This window comes from Triturus cristatus, chromosome 9 (genome assembly GCF_964204655.1).
Source record: "Triturus cristatus chromosome 9, aTriCri1.1, whole genome shotgun sequence".
Classification (NCBI taxonomy): domain Eukaryota; kingdom Metazoa; phylum Chordata; class Amphibia; order Caudata; family Salamandridae; genus Triturus; species Triturus cristatus.
In genome coordinates this window covers 1,272,547,725-1,272,571,118 of record NC_140592.1, presented here as the reverse complement: position 1 = coordinate 1,272,571,118, position 23,394 = coordinate 1,272,547,725, and the positions used below count along the sequence as shown (strand labels likewise).

At 49.2% G+C, this 23,394-nt stretch overlaps 1 protein-coding gene across 2 annotated transcripts in view; it reads right to left on the bottom strand.

Annotated features, from left to right (window-relative positions):
• Window positions 1-23,394, bottom strand: part of FAM177A1 (family with sequence similarity 177 member A1) — a 51,694-nt gene that overhangs the window by 13,256 nt on the left and 15,044 nt on the right. For both annotated transcript variants that reach the window (XM_085627436.1, XM_085627434.1), the window contains exons 2-3: window positions 19,198-19,368; window positions 18,070-18,136 (exon numbers count right to left, since the gene is read on the bottom strand). In XM_085627436.1, the coding sequence (XP_085483562.1) occupies window positions 18,070-18,136; window positions 19,198-19,368 (238 nt within the window). The remainder of the gene's footprint in view (window positions 1-18,069; window positions 18,137-19,197; window positions 19,369-23,394) is intronic.

Below are 23,394 nucleotides of genomic sequence, written 5' to 3'. Positions count from 1 at the left end.
TATATATGCGGTCTGGCCACATATGAAGTAGGAATGACGGGAAGCTTTAAATGTAGACTTGCCTTGATCACTGAATTTTATTACAATGGTGCATTTACTATGGCCCATGTGTATGGAACCATTCTTTCTTACACATAATTCCCCTTTTACTGGGAATACTGACATGGCGGGCAAGATTGGTGTAGCTTCAGATTCAACGTTCAAGATCATGAGGTTAAGTGTAAAATTACCTAATCCATATACTTCATTTTCTAGATCAGTTCCTGTTCTTTTGGGAAGTCCCTCCTTGTTAGGGTAGCAGACTTTAAGCAAAACTAGGTTCAGGTTTCCCCATACCCAGTTGTCTTGATAAACTGCGGAATTTGAATCTAGGGAATTAATCAAACTAAACCATGCTCCACAGGAGCCATTGTGTGTGAACGGATAGGGAAAGAGGGGCAAAACTCCCTTATAGTTCTGATAGGGAGGGAGTCGGCTACATATCCAACAATTTGTGGCATTGCTGGTCTGATGGGAATGATGTAACATACTAATGAATGTGTTATTGCGCAGCGCAAATTTATAGGACAACTCATGCGGAGGTAATTCGCTAAAAGAATGTTCTGCAGTTACATTGTAAGCACGCTTAAGAATAGGGTAATACATGTGCAATAGTATGCTGGAAATGATGATCAGAAGACTTAGAAAAAACAAAATTAATAATGTTACTGTGCAGTGACTACGAAGTGATTTACAATACGCATGCCTTTTAAGCTGCATCTGTTGATTTCTTTCTCTATTCCGGTCTAGAGGATACATGTCAGGGACAAATTCAACCGATTCACCTTGGAGAGGACTTAAACAATCAAATTGTCTGACTTGCTAGACCTTAACTTCAGTTTATAAAGTTCAGGGTTTGTTAGTTCAACCAAGGGGAGCTTTGAGTCTGTCTGTGAGGGAATGCAGGGCTGAGCGTTCACACTAGATGGTAGTCCATAAAATTTCTTGATATGACTCGAGTGCAACCACCCTTTACGTCCCTCGATCTTCACGGCTGTCCTTGTAGTTAGTAGAACAAGCTTCGGCGACTTCCACCTAGGCTCCAGTTGGGTCTTCCGGTCGAAATTCCGGACCAGAACCAGGTCACCAGGAACCACGTCATGGGGCTTCACCTCAGTATTATCGGGAAAAGCTGCAGCTACCTGTGAACGACAAGATTGTAGTGCAGACATCAAGGAAGCCAGGTAATCTGTCAGCATATTACAGTCAACATCAGTGATTTTGCGAGGTATAGGCGTCCCCCACATATTTGGTGGTCTACCGAAGATCACCTCGTATGGGGATAGCCCTGTTCGAGAATGTGCTACCATTCTCATGTAAAAGAGCGCAACTGGTAAGGCTACTATCCAATCGACACCTTTTTCCCTACATATTTTGGACAATCTAATTTTCAGAGTTTGATTATGGCGTTCCACAAGACCTGCTGCCTCGGGATGTCGGACACAGTGGAATTTCCATTGGTAGCCTAACAAAAGGGAAACGTGTTTCATTAGTTCGGATGAGAACGGCTGGCCGTTATCTGAGTAGACAACACGTGGTAAACCGTACCGTGGGAAGAATTCTCGAACTAACTGTTTGGCAGTAGTCGGGGCAGTGTAATCTGAAACCGGGTAGGCTTCTGTCCAACGGGAAAGAGCACAGACAACTACGAGAACATATTTGAATCCTCGACATCGTTCCATCTGGATATAATCCATCTGGAGGACTTCAAAAGCATGATCGGGAGGTTGAAATCCACCCTGCTCTACGGGGATGCTTTTACCTGGATTAAACTGACAACATATCATACAGGTACGTACTTTCTGTTTAGCTGCTGCTCGCAAGTGTTTGTTGAACCAAATGTGTTGAATGCTGTCTAGCATAGCTTTTTCTCCTAGGTGCGCTGGACTATGTATTGTGTTAATGATGACTTGAACCATGGAGTCGGGAAGAAACCATATAGATTTTTCCTTCGTCATCCATCCTTGATCCGTTTGGATCCCTCCTAATTCAGTCCATTTCTTTATTTCTTCTGGTGTAGCATGTGTCTGTATGTCAATTACATCAAGGGCGGGATCCTTAACTGTCATGCAATGTGTTGGTGTCGGAACTATTGTCTTTGTCGCGTCAGTTGTATGAGTCTGATTCTGAGCAGTCTGTTTAGCTGTTCTGTCAGCTAGGTCATTACCCTAAGAAATGATATCGGTAACTTTTGTATGGGCTTTGCATTTCATAATCGATATTGTAGTAGGTAGATGAATCGCATCTAATAGGGCTTGAATGAGGGGTCCGTGTTGGATGTGGGCACCGTGAGAAGTTAAATAACCTCTCTCTCGCCACAGTACGCCGAAGTCATGGACGACTCCGAATGCATAACGTGAATCTGTGTATATGTTGACTTTCTTATTTTGGGCTTGAATACAGGCTTGTGTCAGAGCGATGAGCTCTGCTGCTTGAGCTGACAGAGTGTTAATACAATTTGTTTCAATGACTTCAGTGTCTGTTGTGACTGCGTAAGCGGCCACTAACTCTCCTGTACTTGTTCTCATACATGACCCATCTACATACAATGTCAAGTCTGGATCTGACAAAGGGATATCTGTCAAGTCTTGTCTGGGTTTCGTCGTGATAGTAATGACTTCGACACAATCATGTGCCAATGGATCTGTTCCGCCTACTGGCAACAGTGTGGCAGGATTTAACGTATTACAACGTCTGATTTCTATGTGTGGCTGAAACAATGTTAATTCGTAACCCGTGAGTCTCGCTATAGTCAAGTGTTGTGTTTGTGTGCGGTTCAAGAGAACCTCTACTGCGTGTGGTACTTGTACTGTCAATTGATGTCCTAACACTATGGCATCGCTTTGTCTGATTGCTAAAGCTGTTGCTGCCACCGATTTCAGGCACGCAGGAAGAGCCTGAGCTACTGGATCTAATGTACTAGAGAAATAAGCACATGGTTTGTGTGATCCTGCTTGTTCCTGAGTGAGTACTGACAAGGCAGTACCGTCGCGTTCTGTAACAAAGAGTGTACTGTAACTTGGTGTTGCTAAAACAGGTGCTTGGCATAAAGCTTTCTTTAAGCTTTCAAAGGCATGTGTATGTTCTTGGTTCCAAGGGAGGACAGTCGATGTGGCTGCCTCCTGTGTTGTCAACTGGATGAGTGGTTTTGCTAGAAATGCATATTGAGGGATCCACTGCCTACAGTATGAAGTGAGGCCTATAAAAGCCGGCACCTCCTTTTGTGTCTTGGGTGGTGCCATGTTAGCAATTAACTGGATGCGATCAGGTGTAAGCTGCCTTCCCTCCTTGGACAGCGAGTGCCCAAGGTAAACAACTCGCTGGACACAGAATTGCAGCTTAGAAGGGGACACCTTGTGCCCCTTGTCGGCCAGAAATTTTAAAACCGTCAGTGACGCTTTTTCACATTCAGGTTCGCTTCGGGCGGTGATCAGCAGATCATCGACATATTGAAGCAAGGCAGTGTTAGCTGGCATGTGGATACTGTCAAGTTCTCGTTTCAGTGCTTGGCTATAGATGCTGGGGCTTTCTGTAAATCCTTGAGGTGCGCGTGTGAATTTAAAACTTCGTCCGTTTAAACTGAATCCGAACAGATATTGACTTTCCGGATCTATTGGGACGCTAAAGAAAGCGTTCTTGAGATCAATTACAGTGAAAAACGTTGCTTCTGAGTCAATAGCGGTGAGTAATGAAGAGATATCTGGGACCACAGGGTATTGTGGTACAATGCATTTATTTAGTTCGCGCAGATCAATAACTAATCGATATACTGGTGGTGCTTTTGGATCCGTTCTTTTAAGAATCGGAATTATCGGGGAATTACATACATTGGAGTCGGTTTCGACAACCACTCCTTGTGCAATGAGCTCGTCAATGATTTGCAGCAAAGCCACTACAGCATCTGGTGGTAACTTGTATTGGCGCATTCGTGGTAGTACTACTCCTGTTTTTAGTGTGACACGATATGGTGTAATATTCATGCAACCAACATCAGTGGGGCCTTGTGCCCATAAATGTGTAGGTAAATTCTGCAGTCGGTGATCCATGTCTCTGGACACGTAGTGACCTTTAAAGTCACGTAAAAATAGTCGTACTCCTTCCGGAGAACAACATATTATGGCTCCTAGAGCTTTCAATGTTTTTATACCCAACAAGTTTTCTGGACATGATTTAGTAAGCAATAAATCTGTAGTACGTGTCAATGGACCGACCGTAAGTGGAAGAGGTTGTGTTACGTCATTGATTATAGGTTTTCCTGAGAATCCAAGGGAAATATTTTGTGAGCCTGAGAGGGGTGCCCCTGGAACTTCACTGCGTCTTATAGTTGTTCTGCTTGCCCCTGTATCAAGTAAAAACTTTCTGTCTTCCCCTAATAGTTCACTATGTACATAAGGTCCCTCTTGGTCTACAGGAACCTCTATAAGGGGTAAGCCAACTTCCCTCTCTAGGCTATTTCATGTGTATCGCTGATAATCGGGATAATCTGCTTGTGCATACTGATACATCTGTTGTGTCGTTGCTTGTGTTGCAGCAATAGGCTGCGCTTGTGGTGGTGCTACGGTCTGTTGTGGAGCTGCCTGTTGCGGAGCTAATTGTTGCGGAGCTAACCTAGGTTGTGCATGTTGAGGGATTTGTTGTTGATTCTGATCCTGTCTAGGTGGACGTGGTCTTTCCTGGGTTCTACCTGTGGCAATATTATGTTTCAGGACTGGACAATCGTGTATATAATGACCTTGTTGTTTACAATAGTTGCATGTCCCTTTCGTTGGACCTGCGGAATCACCCTTTTGATGACCATCGGCTGGAACTGACTGAGCAACAAGCATTTTCATTTTTGTATCTTTCATACGTCTTTGTTCATGTTCTTGTTCTTCTCTAATTCTATTGTGGTGATATTGTAACATCTGTAACATCTGTGATGGGGTATTACCTTGCCAGGTACTTTCGAATTTCAATACTCTATTCTTGACTTGCAGCAGAGAATTTTCAACTAATTTTGTCACAAACAGATGTGGATATGACTCACTACTGGCTTTTATGCCACTATTTATACCAAAACATTTTTCAAATCGGGAATAGAAATCACTAGTGTCTTCATCTGGCTTTTGTTTACAGGCTGATATTGCACCCCAGTCTTCCTTTTTCGTAGTTAATAAACGTGGCAGTACCTGTACTAATAGCCCTGGTAGTGCTGTAGTCTTTTCCCCAAGCCCTGCTCCTGCAGCTCGGGCCCTTTCTTCGTTTTCTAATGCTGTCCAATCTATCTTTTGGTCTCCCACCTCCCATTCCTTTTCTTTGAGTTTCTCATAAACACCGGCGGGTAATAGGACTTTTAATATTTTCATAATGTCAGGGTAGGTATACTCTCCCATGAGTAACATGTCTTTTATCTCACGGTGGAAACCTGCTGGATCCTTGTCATGGCTGGGTACTACTTTCTTCATTTCTAATAATTCCATTTTAGTTATAGGCGTGTACACAAACACGCGTGTAAAGTTATTACCGTCACCTCTGATTGGGTGTACTTCGCGTAACGGGTTCTGTCTATCTATGTGATACATTTTTCTTCCCATGATGGGAACTGGAACGTGTTCTGGGCATACGAAAGTTAAATATTGGTTTCGAAATTCTAGAATTTCTTTAATCAAATCAGTACCTGACCCTCTCCATATATTCGTGAGTAGTTCTGTCAATATGTCAGGTAAGGGTCCTGGATCGGAGTGTTGGCTTTTATATAATATAAGGAGGTGTTGAATCATGTATATACTAGCTAAACGCTGTTCGTATGGGTCAAGATTCAGAAACGTGTGTGCAAGTACATCATCATTGTATTCGCTGGGACTGTCAGCCCATTGTGCTGATGACCTGGCTAATTCTTGTTCGTCCATGGAATCGAGCATGTGGTACCCCCTTCGATCTCGTAGTGATTTATCAGCGGCTTGAAATAGGTGTTCCGGGGATCTTGTATTTAACATAGGGTTTGGAAAATGTCTATTGCATTCTGGACGTATCGGACGTATCGGATCATTGAAGCCTCTAGTATTATTATGGGGTCTTCCTCTACTTACATAAGCTATCGTTTCTAATTGTTCTGATTCTTGCTCCTCCTCTTCCTCTGATTCAACTCTGTCTGCTTCTCGTCTTTCTTTATGTATTCGTTCTACTTCCTTACGAATCTTTCGATACATGGCGATTATACACGCCTGTCTATCATGTTTCTCTTCTGATATGTTCTGACCCCATTTGGCAAGTCTTTGCATGGTATCGTGATCTTCCCCAGGCCTGTCTTGATTCCTAATTACGCAATTTATGAAAAAACGGAGTAGTTGTCTTTGTACATCCACTTTCTGGTATTCCATAGCTTCGTTAATACTTTCTGGACCTCGCCCTGTTTGGACAACGCGATATATATTGTCTAGGTGTTCAACCATTCCTGGTATCGTCATTAAATATAATGTAGCTCGTCGTATACGTAGTGATGATATTAGTAATTTGTCCTGTTTACCTGGTACTGGGTCGTATCTACAATCTACAAGCTGTTCTTTAAACATGTCGGATGTCGCTAGTTGGGGTGTACGTTGGAGTGCTAAATCTCTAAGGGTCTGTTTATTTCGCGGCGGTGTGGCAAACATGTCTGTCGTACCTCCTGTAGCACCATCTGAGGTGCTGGGCAAGAAAGGATTCGTTGGACGTAGGATAGAGATTGTAGATGCGGGAAAAACTGTAGAAACGGACGGACCTGTTGGGACTTGCGTAGGAGTTTGTTGTTGCGGGGGTACAGACGGATGCTCTTGGTGTTGAACACCATCGGCAAGCGGTGTGGGTGGTATGGCATTAGCATACTCGGGAGCTACGTCATCTAAATAGGAGGAAAGGAAAACGTCCTTTGCTGTTTTGGGATGCGTTTTGGGATGTGCTTTTATCGGGAGCAATGGAGGAGTTAAGTCTTTTGGTATTTCCGGGGTAGCCTTAGGTAACCCTTCGGCCAGAAGAGGATACATACCATTCATAAGAGTGTTTCTTTGTCTATCTACTTGTTCTGAGTTTACTCGGGTACCTTCCTCAATTAATAGATTTTCTCGGGTTTTATTTGAATTCTCTCTACCTTTCTCTTCCTGTCTGAGCGCTTTTTCTGTACGTCTATATGATTCTTTACGCCATAATTCAATGGCATCTTTCTGTGACTGTCTGGCTTTCTTTTTCCATAATTCTTCTTCTACTCTCATGATGCAATCTGCATCCCAGGTCCCCGCTGCGGGTCATCTCTGATTTTCTGGCAAATCCTTGGTGTAGTCCACCCATAAATCAAGAAATAATACGGCATCTAGGCCATGTTTATGATACATAAAATATCCTGGAGTGTCCCTAGGTGGGATGGGAACAGCTTCTTCGAGTACCCCTTTTCTAGTTTTGATCTGTCTTAATTTCGAAAAGAGCGGCATTTTTAGATGGTTGATAGAACACACTTTATACAGTAAACACAATAATGAACAATCATTCACACCACAATATATAGAACGTATTAAAACATTTAACACTTAACAGTTTTACGAACGATGATAACTAATAGAAAACTAGTTAATGACATAATACTGACACTAGATAATACTGATTTATATGCAAGACATACTAGATATACTGCTAAACAGTACAGATACACTGCTGAAACAGTGCAGACCGGATTTGTGTACCCAAACCCGTCTTGACCGGCACAGACTATGTGCACGTTAAATGCCTCCCCGGTAATGGTACTCACCGGGTAGCTCGGAACGGAAGGCCTCGGAACGGAACTGAAACTGGACCGGACTGGACTCGACTCGACTGGGCTCGGAACTTCGGAACCTGGCGGGCCTCTGTATACCTCGGATCTTGCTCTCTCAGCTAGGCTCTGGTCGGGATACTTCGCACTTCTCACCGCCTCGTCTGGGTGTTGATCGCAGCCTCAGTCGCCTCCGCTTGGCCGGAGGGAGATACAGGAAATCCTGCAGGTACGCGTTTTTGTCCGTTCAGCTGTGGCAGGAGACCGGGCCTGCAACGCACCGCCGGCGCGTGAGATGAGAAAGTGTCCCTATTCGGGCGCCAATTTATGTGGTAAATATTTCATTACCGGTACTATTTTTTATGCGGTAAAGTCTAGTAAGAATAACTCAGTAAATATAAGAGGCAGAATCCGTGGTATTAGAGGTTCTAAAAAGGCTTTATTCCTTGACAAAGGAAATACAATTCGAATTGCAGGCTTCTATTCCATCACCACGAAAGTTCAGGAAGGAAGGGCATACATTATTGACAGATAATCATTTTTATAGGAAATGCATTACAGTGAAACAGATGCAAGAGGCGTAACAGCTGATAATACAGATAAAATGTGCATACGTAACTAAAGAGGCGGACATATGGGCGTAACTAAGATAACGTCATTATACATGATGTCACAAGTGGGTGGATCCATAAGAGAATCCTGCAATGTCAGCAGAAATATTTGGCAGAGATGCGTGCGCAGCCGCATGACGTGTGATTGACGTGCAACTAGAGGGTGAAGGGGACTTGACATTTAGCTCTACATGTGGAGACAGAAGTCTGGGGGGTCATGTCAACCTAATCCCAAATCATATCTAATATCCTATGTTTAAAGAACTGTGTTATCCAAAAGGAAAGGTCTCTAGGATAGAATCTATTCTATACTGACTGTTAGTGCGTGTACAAGCGTCTAAGTGTCTACATGAGATGCGAGGGGGTAGGAATATTCCATGGTAACGGGGGCTATGAATTACTTGCAAGAGGACAGCGAGGCCTGGCCCTTTGCACGGTAGCTGGAGGAATGTTTACCTAAACTACTAGACAGGAATGCATCGGATGAGGAGCGGAGCAGATAATCTTGAAGGTGAAATACAGCTTTTGGCAGGCAACAGGCTGGATCAGGCACCGTTAGCCGCGCAGGGAGTAGGACAAAGTTCATGGATACAGATGCAGGCTCAGACTGGAGCTTTCAGAGGCAGAAAGCAGGAAAAGGCTTGATGACAGAATTCTGGGCCTACTCGCCTGAATCTGTAAAATGTGGAAAGTGAACCACATAAAGTCGATGGCCTTTCATACTTAGGAATGGAATATCTGACCCGTTCATGGCGGATCTGAAAGATACATGTTGACGGTGGACGCACATGTATTTGCGTCTTCAAAACTGGAACTGGAGGGAACATACATGTACTTATAGCATGCACATGGAGCCGTTGGGGTCTACGATAGGGGACATAACTGATCACAAAATTCATATTTCCTCACACCGGGACCTGAGACCGGACTCCACCTAACACCGGGACCTGAGACCGGACTCCACCTAACACCGGGACCTGAGACCGGACTCCACCTAACACCGGGACCTGAAAACGGACTCCACCTAACACCGGGACCGGAGCCCGGACTCCACCTAACACCGGGACCGGAGACCGGACTCCACCTAACACCGGGACCGGAGACCGGACTCCACCTAACACCGGGACCGGAGACCGGACTCCACCTAACACCGGGACCGGAGACCGGACTCCACCTAACACCGGGACCTGAGACCGGACTCCACCTAACACCGGGACCTGAGACCGGACTCCACCTAACACCGGGACCTGAGACCGGACTCCACCTAACACCGGGACCTGAGACCGGACTCCACCTAACACCGGGACCTGAGACCGGACTCCACCAAACACCGGGACCTGAGACCGGACTCCACCAAACACCGGGACCTGAGACCGGACTCCGCCGCCTAACACCGGGACCGGAGACTGGACTCTGCCGCCGAACACCGGGACCCGAGACTGGACTCCACCGAACCCCTGGGACCCGAGACTGGACTCCACCGAACACCGGGACCCGAGACTGAACTTCACCAAACCCCTGGGACCAGAGACTGGACTCCACCAAACACCCGGACTGGACTCCACCAAAGACTGGGACCCGAGACTGGACTCCACCGAAGACTGGGACCCGAGACTGGACTACACTGAACACTGGGACCCGAGACTGGCCTCCACTGAACACTGGAACCCAAGCCTGTGCTCCAGTGAACACTGGGACCAGAGACTGGACTCCACTGAACACTGGGACTGGACTAAAAACTGGAAATCGCAACTGGACACCGCTGAATACTGTAATCTGTGGCTGGATTCCAATGGGAACACTGGGTCCTGTGATTGGACTTCAGTGGGGACATTAGAACTCCCAACAGGACATCATCAGGCCCACTGAGGCTTAAAGAAGCATTTGCAATGCAATCGGTCTCGCCTTTGGGACCTTATATGTATTTAGCTATGCAGCACATTAGCCTAGTTGCTGAAACATCTACTGTTCTTTGACATGGAGGGAAAGTGAGCAGCAAACTGCATGACACGCCAGGTATGGGAACACATGGAGAGAAATATTGTCTTTCGTAGGAAATGGTATAGTCCAAAGCTCCATTTTTATGATAAAATCAAGGCCTTTGGTGGTCATATCACTGAAAATACAAGATTTGAAAAAAATATTATTGTCTACGGGTGCTCGTGGAAGACAATTTCTTTGGACTGGAACCTAGAGAATGCTGAAGTGATTCTGGTATTTTACTGACCTCTGCTGGTCTTTTTCCATCAAGAAAGTTAAATAGAGGCAGTTGCCAGAGAAATAAAAAAAAGAAAGTCCCTCAGCAGAAAGCAATTCTGGTATTTTACTGACCTCTGCTGGTCGTTTACTATCAAGACAGTTAAATAGAGGCAGGTGAACAGAAAAAAAGAGTCCATAAGCGGAAGCAGACAAGTCCTAGGGCTGATCTCCAGAGCCCACAAAGTACATATAAGTATATAATAAGTATATACTAAAGTGTATACAAAAGGTCTTGAATGCTCGACCTAAAAAAATATGTGCCAAGCCCAGAACCAATTACTTGACTTTCTTGATAGGTCAATCATCTAATTTCTTTAGCTTAGACATAGATTTGTTTAAAGTGAGAGCAAATAGACATTGGAGAAATTTTATCGCAGATTACAACAGATAAATGTAACCATGTTATAATCTTTCATTCACTCTTTGATATTTTTACAAAGTCATATAAATTGTATGTGAGGAAAAAAGTCGAGCGATTTTACGCCATACTGCTTGGTGCGTAAAACTCATTTGCCATTATCCAAGGATTTGTAATGATAAACTTGGTCCAACTTTAATTGCATTATACAATATTTTATTTACAGACCTCCTATACTAGAATATTAGTTAGGGTTTTAGCTTGTTCTTGTTAAATGATCGTATTGTTGCCTTATCTGTTTATATATTTATTATTGATTATGCCTTATCTAATCCACACATTTGTGTTCATAGACTATCTTGAACTTATCTTCATCAGGTCTTGGAGTCAATCGCGCCAAATGTTTCCTGGATCATGGACAGAAGAAAATGTAGTGTCATAAAAATAAATGAATGCCTTTTATTACGCTAAAAATGGTGTGTAATATGCCATTCCATTTGATGTATTTGGCAAACAGAACTACAGAATATGTGTGTGCGCTCACCTGACACTTGAAGGAAGGAAGCGGAGGACGTGGAAGGGCACGGCCATCGCCGAAACATGCAGACGCGGTGGTGCAGCTGCAGTGTTAGAGTGGGAAGGGACCAGGGCCGTGCTTCTGTATCGTGCTCTCCATTGTTTCCTGTCCCCCTGTCCCCCGAAACCCGCACCCCCTGAAGCTCGAGCCTGTGGCCTGAAACAAGTAAGAGGGAACGGACGACTTCAGGCGCAGAGAGGCTGGTGGACACCGCCAAAGCAGCGTGGTTTACGCATGTCGCACTGTTTGCTCCGCTTTTGCCTGTCAGCTTGCGGTGGGGAGGGGCGAATTTCCATCGGTGTTGGGTTTTATTTGGAATTGTGCCTCTTATTTTATGCCCCACCACCCCAAATTGGTGAGACAAGGCAAGATGTTGTGGAGTCGCTCATGTGCGTCTGTGCTCCCCAAACCAATTCCAGCCTGATAGAATCTAACTCGTGTCTTGAAGTGCTCCATTTTTTCCTTATTTACATTTTGGGGTGACCAAGGCCTCTATAACAAGCAGACTCTGTGACGGGGAGGAGATCACGTGGAGAGGGAGGGAAAGTGAAAGCGGGTGATGGAAAACGCCGCGAGCCGTGGGACAGGAGATGTGCACGCGTAAGGGGAGTGCACATCCCCTGTCTGTACGCGTGCAAATCTGTCCCCCTTCCGACGGAAAACCGACGATAATAGGTCTCACCGAGACGAGCGCGGCATGCGCTGCATCGCTAGGCGGGACCAAAAAAGGACTTCTATGGGGGCACTCCGACTGGACTCCAATGAAAACTGTGCTAGGCTCCAGAGGCAACATTCGGGCCAGCAACTGGACTCCAGAGGGGACACAGGGGCCTGTCAAATGGACTCCAGGGGGGACACAGGGGCCCGTCAACTGGACTCCAGGGGGGACACAGGGGCCCGTCAACTGAACTCCAGGGGGGACACAGGGGCCCATCAACTGGACTCAAGGGGGGACACAGGGGCCCATCAACTGGACTCCAGGGGGGGACACAGGGGCCCGTCAACTGGACTCCAGAGGGGACACAGGGGCCCGTCAACTGGCATCCAGAGGGGACACAGGGGCCCGTCAACTGGACTCCAGAGGGGACACAGGGGCCCGTCAACTGGACTCCAGAGGGGACACAGGGGCCCGTCAACTGGACTCCAGAGGGGACACAGGGGCCCGTCAACTGGACTCCAGAGGGGACACAGGGGCCCGTCAACTGGACTCCGGAGGGGATACAGGGGCCCGTCAACTGGACTCAAGGGGGGACACAGGGGCCCGTCAACTGGCATCCAGAGGGGACACAGGGGCCCGTCAACTGGCATCCAGAGGGGACACAGGGGCCCGTCAACTGGCATCCAGAGGGGACACAGGGGCCCGTCAACTGGCATCCAGAGGGGACACAGGGGCCCGTCAACTGGCATCCAGAGGGGACACAGGGGCCCGTCAACTGGACTCCAGAGGGGACACAGGGGCCCGTCAACTGGACTCCAGAGGGGACACAGGGGCCCGTCAACTGGACTCCAGAGGGGACACAGGGGCCCGTCAACTGGACTCCGGAGGGGACACAGGGGCCCAACAACTGGACTCCGGAGGGGATACAGGGGCCCATCAACTGGACTCCAGAGGAGACACAGGGGTCCGTCAACTGGACTCCAGAGGAGACACAGGGGCCCGCAAGTAGACTCCATTGAAAATTGGGACTTCTGACTGGACTCTAGAGGGCACACTGAGCCCAGCGACCGGACTCCAGATGGGAGGCAGGGGCCCGCGACAGGACTCCAGAGGGGACATAGGGGCCCATCAACTGGATTCCAGAGGGAACACAGGGGCCGGCAAAAGGACTCCAGAGGGAACACAGGGGCCCGTCAACTGGAATCCGGAGGGGATACAGGGGCCCATCAACTGGACTCCAGAGGAGACACAGGGGTCCGTCAACTGGACTTCAGAGGAGACACAGGGGCCCACAAGTAGACTCCATTGAAAATTGGGACTTCTGACTGGACTCTAGAGGGCACACTAAGCCCTGCGACCGGACTCCAGAGGGGAGGCAGGGGCCCGCGACAGGACTCCAGAGGGGAGACCGGGGCCTGCAACAGGACTCCAGAGGGGAGACAGGAGCCCGTGACACGACCCCAGAGGGGACACAGGGGCCCACAACCGGACCCCAGAGGGGACACAGGGGCCCACAACCGGACCCCAGAGGGGACATAGGGGCACGCTACCGGACCCCAGAGGGGACACAGGGGCACGCTACCGGACCCCAGAGGGGACACAGGGGCTCGCTACCGGACCCCAGAGGGCCCGCTACCGGATTTCAGAAGGGACACAGGGGCTCACATCCGGACCCTAAAGGGGACAAAGGGGCCCACAACCGAACCCCAGAGGGGACACAGGGGCACGCAACTGGACACCAAAGGGGACACAGGGGCCCATCAACTGGACTCCAGGTGGGACACACGGGCCCATCAACTGGACTCCAGATGGGACACAGGGGCCCGTCAACTGGACTCCAGAGGGGACACAGGGGCCTGTCAACTGGACTCCAGAGGGGACACAGGGGCCTGTCAACTGGACTCCAGAGGGGACACAGGGGCCCGTTAACTGGATTCCAGAGGGAACACAGGGGCCCGTCAACTGGAATCCAGAGGGGATACAGGGGCCCGTCAACTGGACTCCAGAGGGGACACAGAGGTCCGTCAACTGGACTCCAGAGGGGACACAGGGGCCCGTAAGTAGACTCCACTGAAAATTGGGACATCTGACTGGACTCTAGAGGGCACACTGAGCCCTGCGACCGGACTCCAGAGGGGACGCAGGGGCCCGCGACAGGACTCCAGAGGGGAGGCAGGGGCCCGCGACAGGACTCCAGAGGGGAGGCAGGGGCCCGCGACAGGACTCCAGAGGGGAGGCAGGGGCCCGCGACAGGACTCCAGAGGGGAGGCAGGGGCCCGCGACAGGACTCCAGAGGGGAGGCAGGGGCCCGCGACAGGACTCCAGAGGGGAGGCAGGGGTCTGCGACAGGACTCCAGAGGGGAGGCAGGGGCCCGCGACAGGACTCCAGAGGGGAGGCAGGGGCCCGCGACAGGACTCCAGAGGGGAGGCAGGGGCCCGCGACAGGACTCCAGAGGGGAGGCAGGGGCCCGCGACAGGACTCCAGAGGGGAGGCAGGGGCCTGCGACAGGACTCCAGAGGGGAGGCAGGGGCCCGCGACAGGACTCCAGAGGGGAGGCAGGGGCCCGCGACAGGACTCCAGAGGGGAGGCAGGGGCCCGCGACAGGACTCCAGAGGGGAGGCAGGGGCCCGCGACAGGACTCCAGAGGGGAGGCAGGGGCCCGCGACAGGACTCCAGGAAGGAGACAGGGGCCTGCGACAGGACTCCAGGAAGGAGACAGGGGCCTGCGACAGGACTCCAGGAAGGAGACAGGGGCCTGCGACAGGACTCCAGAAAGGAGACAGAAGCCCACGACACAAACCCAGAGGGGACACAGGGGCTTGCAACCGGACCGCAGAGGGGACACCGGGGCCTACAACGGGACCGAGAGGGGACGCCGGGGCCCACAACGGGACCCCAGAGGGGACACCGGGGCCCACAACGGGACCCCAGAGGGGACACCGGGGACCCCAGAGGGGACACCGGGGCCCACAACGGGACCCCAGAGGGGACACCGGGACCCACAACGGGACCCCAGAGGGGACACCGGGGCCCACAACGGGACCCCAGAGGGGACACCGGGGCCTACAACGGGACCCCAGAGGGGACACCGGGGCCTACAACGGGACCCCAGAGGGGACACCGGGGCCCACAACGGGACCCCAGAGGGGACACCGGGGCCCACAACGGGACCCCAGAGGGGACACTGGGGCCCGCAACCAGACCCCAGAGGGAACACAGGGGCCCGCAACCAGACCCCAGAGGGGACACAGGGGCCCGCAACCAGACCCCAGATGGGACACAGGGGCCCGCTACCGGACCCCAGAGGGCCCGCTACCGGATCCCAGAAGGGACACAGGGGCTTGCATCCGAACTCCAGAGGGGACAAAGGGGCTCGCAACCGGACCCCAGAGTGGACACAGGGGCCCACAACCGGACACCAGAGGGGACACAGGGGCCCGCAACCGGGCACCAGAGGGGACGCAGGGGCCCGCAACCGGGCGCCAGAGGGGACACAGGGGCCCGCAACCGGGCACCAGAAGGGACCCAGGGGCCTGCAACCAGACACCAGTGGGGACACAGGGGCCCGCAACCGGACACCAGAGGGGCCCACAATAAGGCTCCAATGGGTACAGAGCGGCCTGCAACTGGACTCCTGGAGGGATGCAGGGGCCCACAGCTGGACTCCAGGAGGGATATAGGCGCCCACAGCTGGGTTACAGGGTCCACAGCTGGACTACAAGAGGGATACAGGAGCCCACAACTGGACTCCAGTGGGGAACAGGCCCGCAACTTGACTCCATGGAGGACAGAGGGGCCCGCAACTGGACTCCATGGGGGACACAGGTGCCTGCAACTAGACTCCAGAGGGGACAAAGGGGGCACCAACTGGACTCCACTGAAAACTAGAAACCTGCGACTGCACTCCTGAGGGGCCACTGAGACCTGTAATTGGACTCTAAGAAGGACACTGGGACCCGTGGCTGGACTCCAGAGGGTACTTCGGGACCCAGGACTGGACACCAGATAAGATGATAGGAACCACAACTGGACTCTAGAGGAGACACTGGGAGTTGCACCTGTACACCAGAAGGGACACCCGGACCTGTGACTGAACTCAAGAGGGAACACTGGGACCTGTGAATGGTGCCAGAGGGGCTACTTAGACCCATGACTAGACGCCAGAGAAGACTCGGGGTCCCGTGACTGGACTCCAGAGGGGACACTGGGACCCGCGAATGGACTCCAGAGGGGACACTGGAACACACGAATGGACTCCAGAGGAGACACTAGGACCGCGAATGGACTCCAGAGGAGACACTGGGGCTTGGAATAGATGCCAGAGGGGATTCCAGGACCGGTGATTGGACTTCATAGGGGACACCTGGAACTCTGATTAGATTTGAGAGGGGACACCGGGACTTGCAAAGTTACTTGAGAGGGGACAGAAGAGCAGCCACGTGTAAATTAATTTGCGGTGGTCGACTTTACAGAATTGACTGAAATAGTGACTGGTGTTTGTATTAAGTGCCTTTTCCCCATTTTTTGGTCATTCTGTAAGGAAAATGTTACTTACCCTGTAAGAACTGTTTGTGGCATGTAGTGCTTTAGATACACATGCAGAACATACTTATGCCATCTAGTGTTGGGATAGGATATGTTCAACTTGTTTATCTTCAAACAACTATTCGAGTCACCAGGTATAGTGACCACCTATTTCTGATCATTCTTATTGACTTCATTGTTAGATTGCTTTTTTTTCCGCCATAGGGTTCAGACTTGTTCTTACCAAGCTGTGGGTTGACGTCTCGTGTTGCAGTCGCCGGGCCCGTTCGAATACTCCAGACACTTCGGTGTAAATAATTGTTGTGTCTTCTCTTCGTATGGAAGCGGTTTGCACCCTCATCCGGTTCCACGACGAAGACTTCTCCACACCCATTCGGGGCTTCACAACTCAGGGGTATTCTCTGCAGTTCGACACCCGACAATCTTCTATCCATGATGGAAAGGACTCCATTGTGGAACTGCCCGAAGTGTCACACCAAGTATCCGTGGACAGCCACATGCTATGAACATGAGATTGATCCATTCGTAATGCACGTACAGTCTCTCATGTATGTTTGTCACATTGAGAGTGCAAACAGCCTTGAGAAGACGTATAATAGTGCAGAAGCCCTCCTGAGGGTCAAGGATCTGTTACAGATGTGCCTTTTGCAGTGGTATCCACTAAGGGTGGGCGGACAACTCCGTTCTGCCCACGGAACGTGCGGAGATTTGCCCTTCAGCCTTCCTCGGCAGGAATGAGCATGTGCGGGCTCCCGCGCATGCGCAGTTCGCAGAAGACGACGCGCTGCAGAAGGATCAGAGCCTGGGGACGCTGCCGATAAGGTAAGGTTACTCTTAACAATTGTTATTCGAATGTATTTAAGGCGGGCGGGATGTGCGTAAGGGAACTATGCGGAGAGTGCGGAGATTGGTTTCATCTCCGTGCCTCTCCGCGTAGGTCCCTTACACACATTACGCCCACCCTTAGTATCCACCTGCCAGTCTGCAATGGCTTTGACAGGTGATGCGCTGGCTGTAGGGAGATGTCTTGGACGCATGTAGGCACCATGCATGAGAATTCAAGCTTTGTGACTTTAGTGAGCAAACTATTGTGAAAAGATAAAAGAGCAGCACTGTGCAGTTTCACCTGGTGAAAATACTGCCTGTTGTATTTACCAGAATGCAGACAAAACACAGGAAAGGATTACAGCTAAACCCATTGAAGCACAGCCTCTTGCACATTACTCGAGACCCAAGTCCTCCCTCCATACACCTGAACGTACCTGTAAGGGTGGATGTCGCCATGCGGATCATGTAAAACCACAAGTACGGTCCCCAAGTGAGCCTTCCCTGGGAATAAAAAGAGTTATGAGAGCAGACTGGAGAAAAAAGGGAATTAGCAAACACAAGCTACCAGATCTTGATCAAAACAAACATAAATGTAGTTTAAACAAGATCCTGTAGTGAAATTACACTGCACAAAGGGGAACCATGGGCTTAGAAACCACCTTTCGAAACAAAATACCATCTGCAAAGAAACCACTAACCTGCTGTGTGTGGTACTAAGACCAATTTCTGTCACACGCTAAGAGGGTGGATCTCACTAGCTCCAACATGAGCTGCGATTCTGCCTAGCCAGTGCAAGAGGAAGACAGGAAATCGTGGTTTACTTGTAGTATATATTTCAAATGTTGAGCATCATAGTCTAGTCTGGGCCCTCCCGGTTTATGACACAGGCAGATTGAGGGTCAACGCTGCTGAAAAATTCATGTCACAGACATTAAAAGCCACAACTGGGTTCAGGCCCTTCTGGCCACTTCAAGATGCAAGTAAGGGCTCCTGCTCAGTACATACCACTGTTATTAAGCATCAAAGACCCTACCTACGCTGACAGTAATAAAGAAAGGAGCTCCTATAGGGTAAAGCAGATAAACACCATCTAGCAACCGAGCTGCATCCAAGTTCCTGTGGCCTTCATACCAAGTAGACAACGGCTGGGCTTTTGCAAGAAAGTGCACACCATCACAGATCCCCAGCGCAGTGCCCTATCACTATGAACAATAACAGTCTGACAAGCAGAAACTCCAGTAATAAACACACCCATATTTGATGTTCAGAAAAGCAAGGCACCAGTTGTGGTCTTGTTCCCAGAAACACAGACTATAAGCTTTGCATTCAGACACACAGAGCTATGAAGCCCAGACAGGACTGAAGAATCCTAACATGTCAAGCATTGCATGAAGCAAGTGTCTGGGTTCGGAAAGAGAGGCTCAACAGCGGCAGTGTAAGTGACAAAATATGGAATCCTAAATACATCCGTATGGAAACCGCAACACCACAGAACCTGAAATGCTCAACCCTTGGATCACACCTTAGTCTGAGACCAACCCTGGCTGAACATATGCACTCACAGGGTCAACAGCAGGCAGCAGCTCCTTCTTCTGCTCTTCTTCCTCCTCATCGGTGCTGTACTCCTCCATCGTCTCTCCACTGGCAAAATGAATCACCCTGCGGGGCACCTTCTTCTTCCCCACGACCCCCAGCTCAACGCTGTCAAACTCTCCTGCCCTTCCAGGCTCCATCTAGAGCAGGCAACAGAAAACGTTAAAGAGTAGAATGTATTCCTGATAATAATGCTCCGACTGTCATCTAACACCAGGATGGACATGACCGTGCCCCAATCCTCGCTTCACACTAGGATGCATATGACCGGGCCGGACCCTCCTCTAACACCAGGATGGACATGACCATTCCCGACCCTCGTCTAACACCAGGAAGGACATGACCGTGCCCTGACCCTCGTCTAACACCAGGAAGGACATGACCGTGCCCCCAACCCTCCTCTAACACCAGGATGGACATGACCGTGCCCCGACCCTCCCCTAACACCAGGAAGGACATGACCGTGCCCCAACCCTCCTCTAACACCAGGAAGGACATGACGGTGCCCTGACCCTCGTCTAACACCAGGATGGACATGACCGTACCGTTTCCTGGTGTTAGATGAGGGTCGAGGCACGGTCATGTCCATCTTGGTGTTAGACAAGGGTCGGGAACGGTCATGTTCATCCTGGTGTTAGGGGAGTCGCAATATGTGAATCGCAAATCACAATGTACAACAGTGTCTCAGACACTGTTAGCGATTCACAATAGGGCTCATGATTATTAATGAGCCACTCGCAATTTGCGACCCCATTGGGAATGATTGGGATGGTGGCCTGCTGGGCTCAGCAGACCACCACGTCTTGGATTACTTTTCAATAAAGCAGGTTTTTTTTCCCAATGCGGCATGTTTTCCTTAAAGGAAAACGGAATGCATTTTTACAAAAAATTAAACATTTTTGTTTCATTTTTTAAGGGCAGGCAGTAGTCCCTGGGACCACTGCCTGCCCCTAAAATTATTTTCTCCTGCTTTTGCAAAGGGGAAGGGGTCCCCTGCGATCTCTTCCCTTTTGCGAGTGCCTTACCACCCTCTTGAAGAGGGTGGTAATTTGCGAGTGTTTTGCCACTGCAGTTGCGGTGGCAAAACATTCATACATGGCTTTGGGGTCGCTATTATTAAGGGATTGCCCCTTCCTAATAGTGACTCGCAATTCCTAAATAGCGAGTCGCAATTAAATTGTGACTCGCGATTTAGGAATTGTACATGGCCCTGTGAACTTCTGGATGCGCAAACAGGTCGCAAACCCGTTTGCGCATGCAATTTGGGATCGTACATCTGGCCCAAAATGACTCCAGGGTGATGGAATAAACAGACACTACTAGGCATAGAAGTTACACCTGAATTAATGTACTTCAGTTGATCTCAAATACAACTACAATTTTTTAAACATGGATTACAGAGTAGAACCTAAGAACGAGTCTACACACAGGACATCCCAGGCACCATCACACACTCCTTCTCACCACCACCCTGGAATCTTGAAAACCATGGCTCTTGCTAAGCTCTTTCACTAGACTTTGTGTACCATTTTAGCCACAGATTACATTATATCTACTTCTCGAGAAAAGCATAGAAAGACGGTGCATTCGATCCATTACATATTTAATTAGCAGCACTTTGTTTTCAGTTTAGTTGCAGTTTTCATTAGCGTGACTATAGGAAAGAGCCCCTTCTTGAAATGGTTACCCCCACTTTTTGCCTGTTATCTGATGCAACTTTGACTGAAAGTGTACTGGGTTCCTGCTAACCATGTCCCCAGTGCCAGTGTTCTTTCCCTAAACTGTACCATTGTTCCACAATTGCCACTATTTTAGGCTCCATGTAAGTTCCTAGTAAATGGTACCCCTGGTACCTAGGGCATTTGAATTAAAGAGGGTTCCTAAGGGCTACAGCACAAACTGTGCCACCAAAAGGCAACCCTCACCAAGCTCATGCAAACTGCCACTGCAGCCTGCATGTCTTGGTGCAGAGAAAAACGAAGAGTCGACATGGCACACATCCCTGTGTGCCATGCCTACACAGCACTGCATGAGGTACAGGTAAGTCATCCCTACAGCAAGCCTTACAGCCCTAATGCAGGGTGCAGGGTGCCCCATACCCATGTGTGGGCATATCTAAATGAGTGGATGTGTCCTTGTGTCATCTAAGTTCACCTTTAGATATCACAAGTGCGTAGGGAAACCATACTGAGTATATGGGCTGGACACTCATGATTACATGTTTCCCAGCTACATGATGGCTTCACTGTAACCCCAGATGTTCGGTATCAAACATCTCGTCTTAATAAACCCACACTGATGCCAGTGTTGGATTTATTTTAAACTGCACCCAGAGGGCACCTTAGAGGTGCCCCTGAAAATCTACTGACTACTAGTGTGTTCACTGTCTGGTCCTGGGTATCGGACGTCATGCACCAAGCACCAACAGTGAGAGTCCAGGCTGGATTCTCACTGCACCACGACCAAGCAGACGTCGAGGGATGTCAGCATCACTGAGACCCACTTCCTGAGTGGCTCAGCTGTCCTGATTTTGCCCCTGACAGATGTTAGTCCTTGACCATGAGGAGCCTCTTTGCGCACTATCCCAGCCCCTCTAATCACTCTGCACCCCAGCCTGGGTACCGAACAACCGGCTGTGCCCCCTTGCTCCAAAAGCCCAAAAGAGTTTGAGAACTCTCGAACTTTTCCCCAAGTCCCCCTGTACAGCCTGTTTCCAGGTGGCCGCCCCCTTCACCGTAGCATGCCCAGTTACGACTTCACCAGCACCCTGCTGCCGGTGAAACCCAGGCAGTTCCCAAAGGACTGCTGGTAGTACTTTGGACTATGGCCCACTACAACTCCTAACCCAGAAGGTGAACCCCTGAAATCGAATGTACTTACCGTTATTGCATTTAAGTTTTTCCTTCCATTGGACTGCATTGTGCGTGAAGGCGCACAACTGTAAAGTATTTACTTAAATGTAAAAATTGATAAAGAAAGTACTTACCTTTGAACTAAGTTCTTGGTTTTCAAACATATATAAAAAGAAGTATTTTTTTCTGAATTGGTCTCAGATTTATTCTGAGTGTGTGTCTCATTTATTGCCTCTGAGCACAACAAATGTTTAGCACTGTCCTCTGATAAGCCTAACTGCTCGCCCACGCTACCACAAAAGACAGCATTTGGCTCTTTAGCCTCTGTAAACCAATTGGGCACCCACTGGACTTTATACGCAGTGTACTTCATTTTAGGGCACTATATAGAGAGTCAACTTCCCACAGTGACCCAGATCATAGGGGGCTCCGGTTAATGGATAGAAAAGCTTAAAGATAGCAGGCAAGAGGAGCATATGCTATACTTCTTCTATTTGTAAGCTTATAAAGATAATGTACTTGCATAGGATAAATACAGGACAGAAATCCACATGACAAGACAGAAGACAACCACATTTTTAACAAGCATTTACAATGCAACAGGTCTCGCATTAGTTAGAGTTAGAGAATTTGGCATTGTTTATATTTAGCTGAATAGGTTTGCTGGTTTGTGTACTGTGTGTTAGGGAATGGCAGATTTGTATGCATCTGTGGAGTAAGTATGTGTATTATAGCCTTCCCATGCCATGTTTACATTGCCTGTGAGATTAACAGTAGACATATACACAGAGACAAACATACAGAGAGACACATGCACCTATACACACAGAGACAAACATACAGAGAGACACATGCACCTATACACACAGAGACACACACACACAAACGCACACAGAGACAGACACGCACATAGAAACATACACACAGAGAAAAACAGACAGACACGCACACATAGAGACTGACACGTATAGAGACGCACACACAGAGACAGAGACACACATAGAAACAAAGATGCACACACAGACAGACACGCACACATTGAGACTGACACACGTATAGAGACGCACACACAGAGACAGAGACACACATAGAAACAAAGATGCACACACAGAGAAGAGACCCACAGACAGAGACGTACTTACAATGACAAATGCACACAGAGACGCAGAGACAGAGACACACACACAGATAGAGACGCACACACAGAAAAATACACGCAGATAGAGACACGCACACAGAGACAGATGTGCACCGAGAGACAGAAACACGCACATAGAGATGCACACACAGATACAGAAACGCGCACATAGCAAA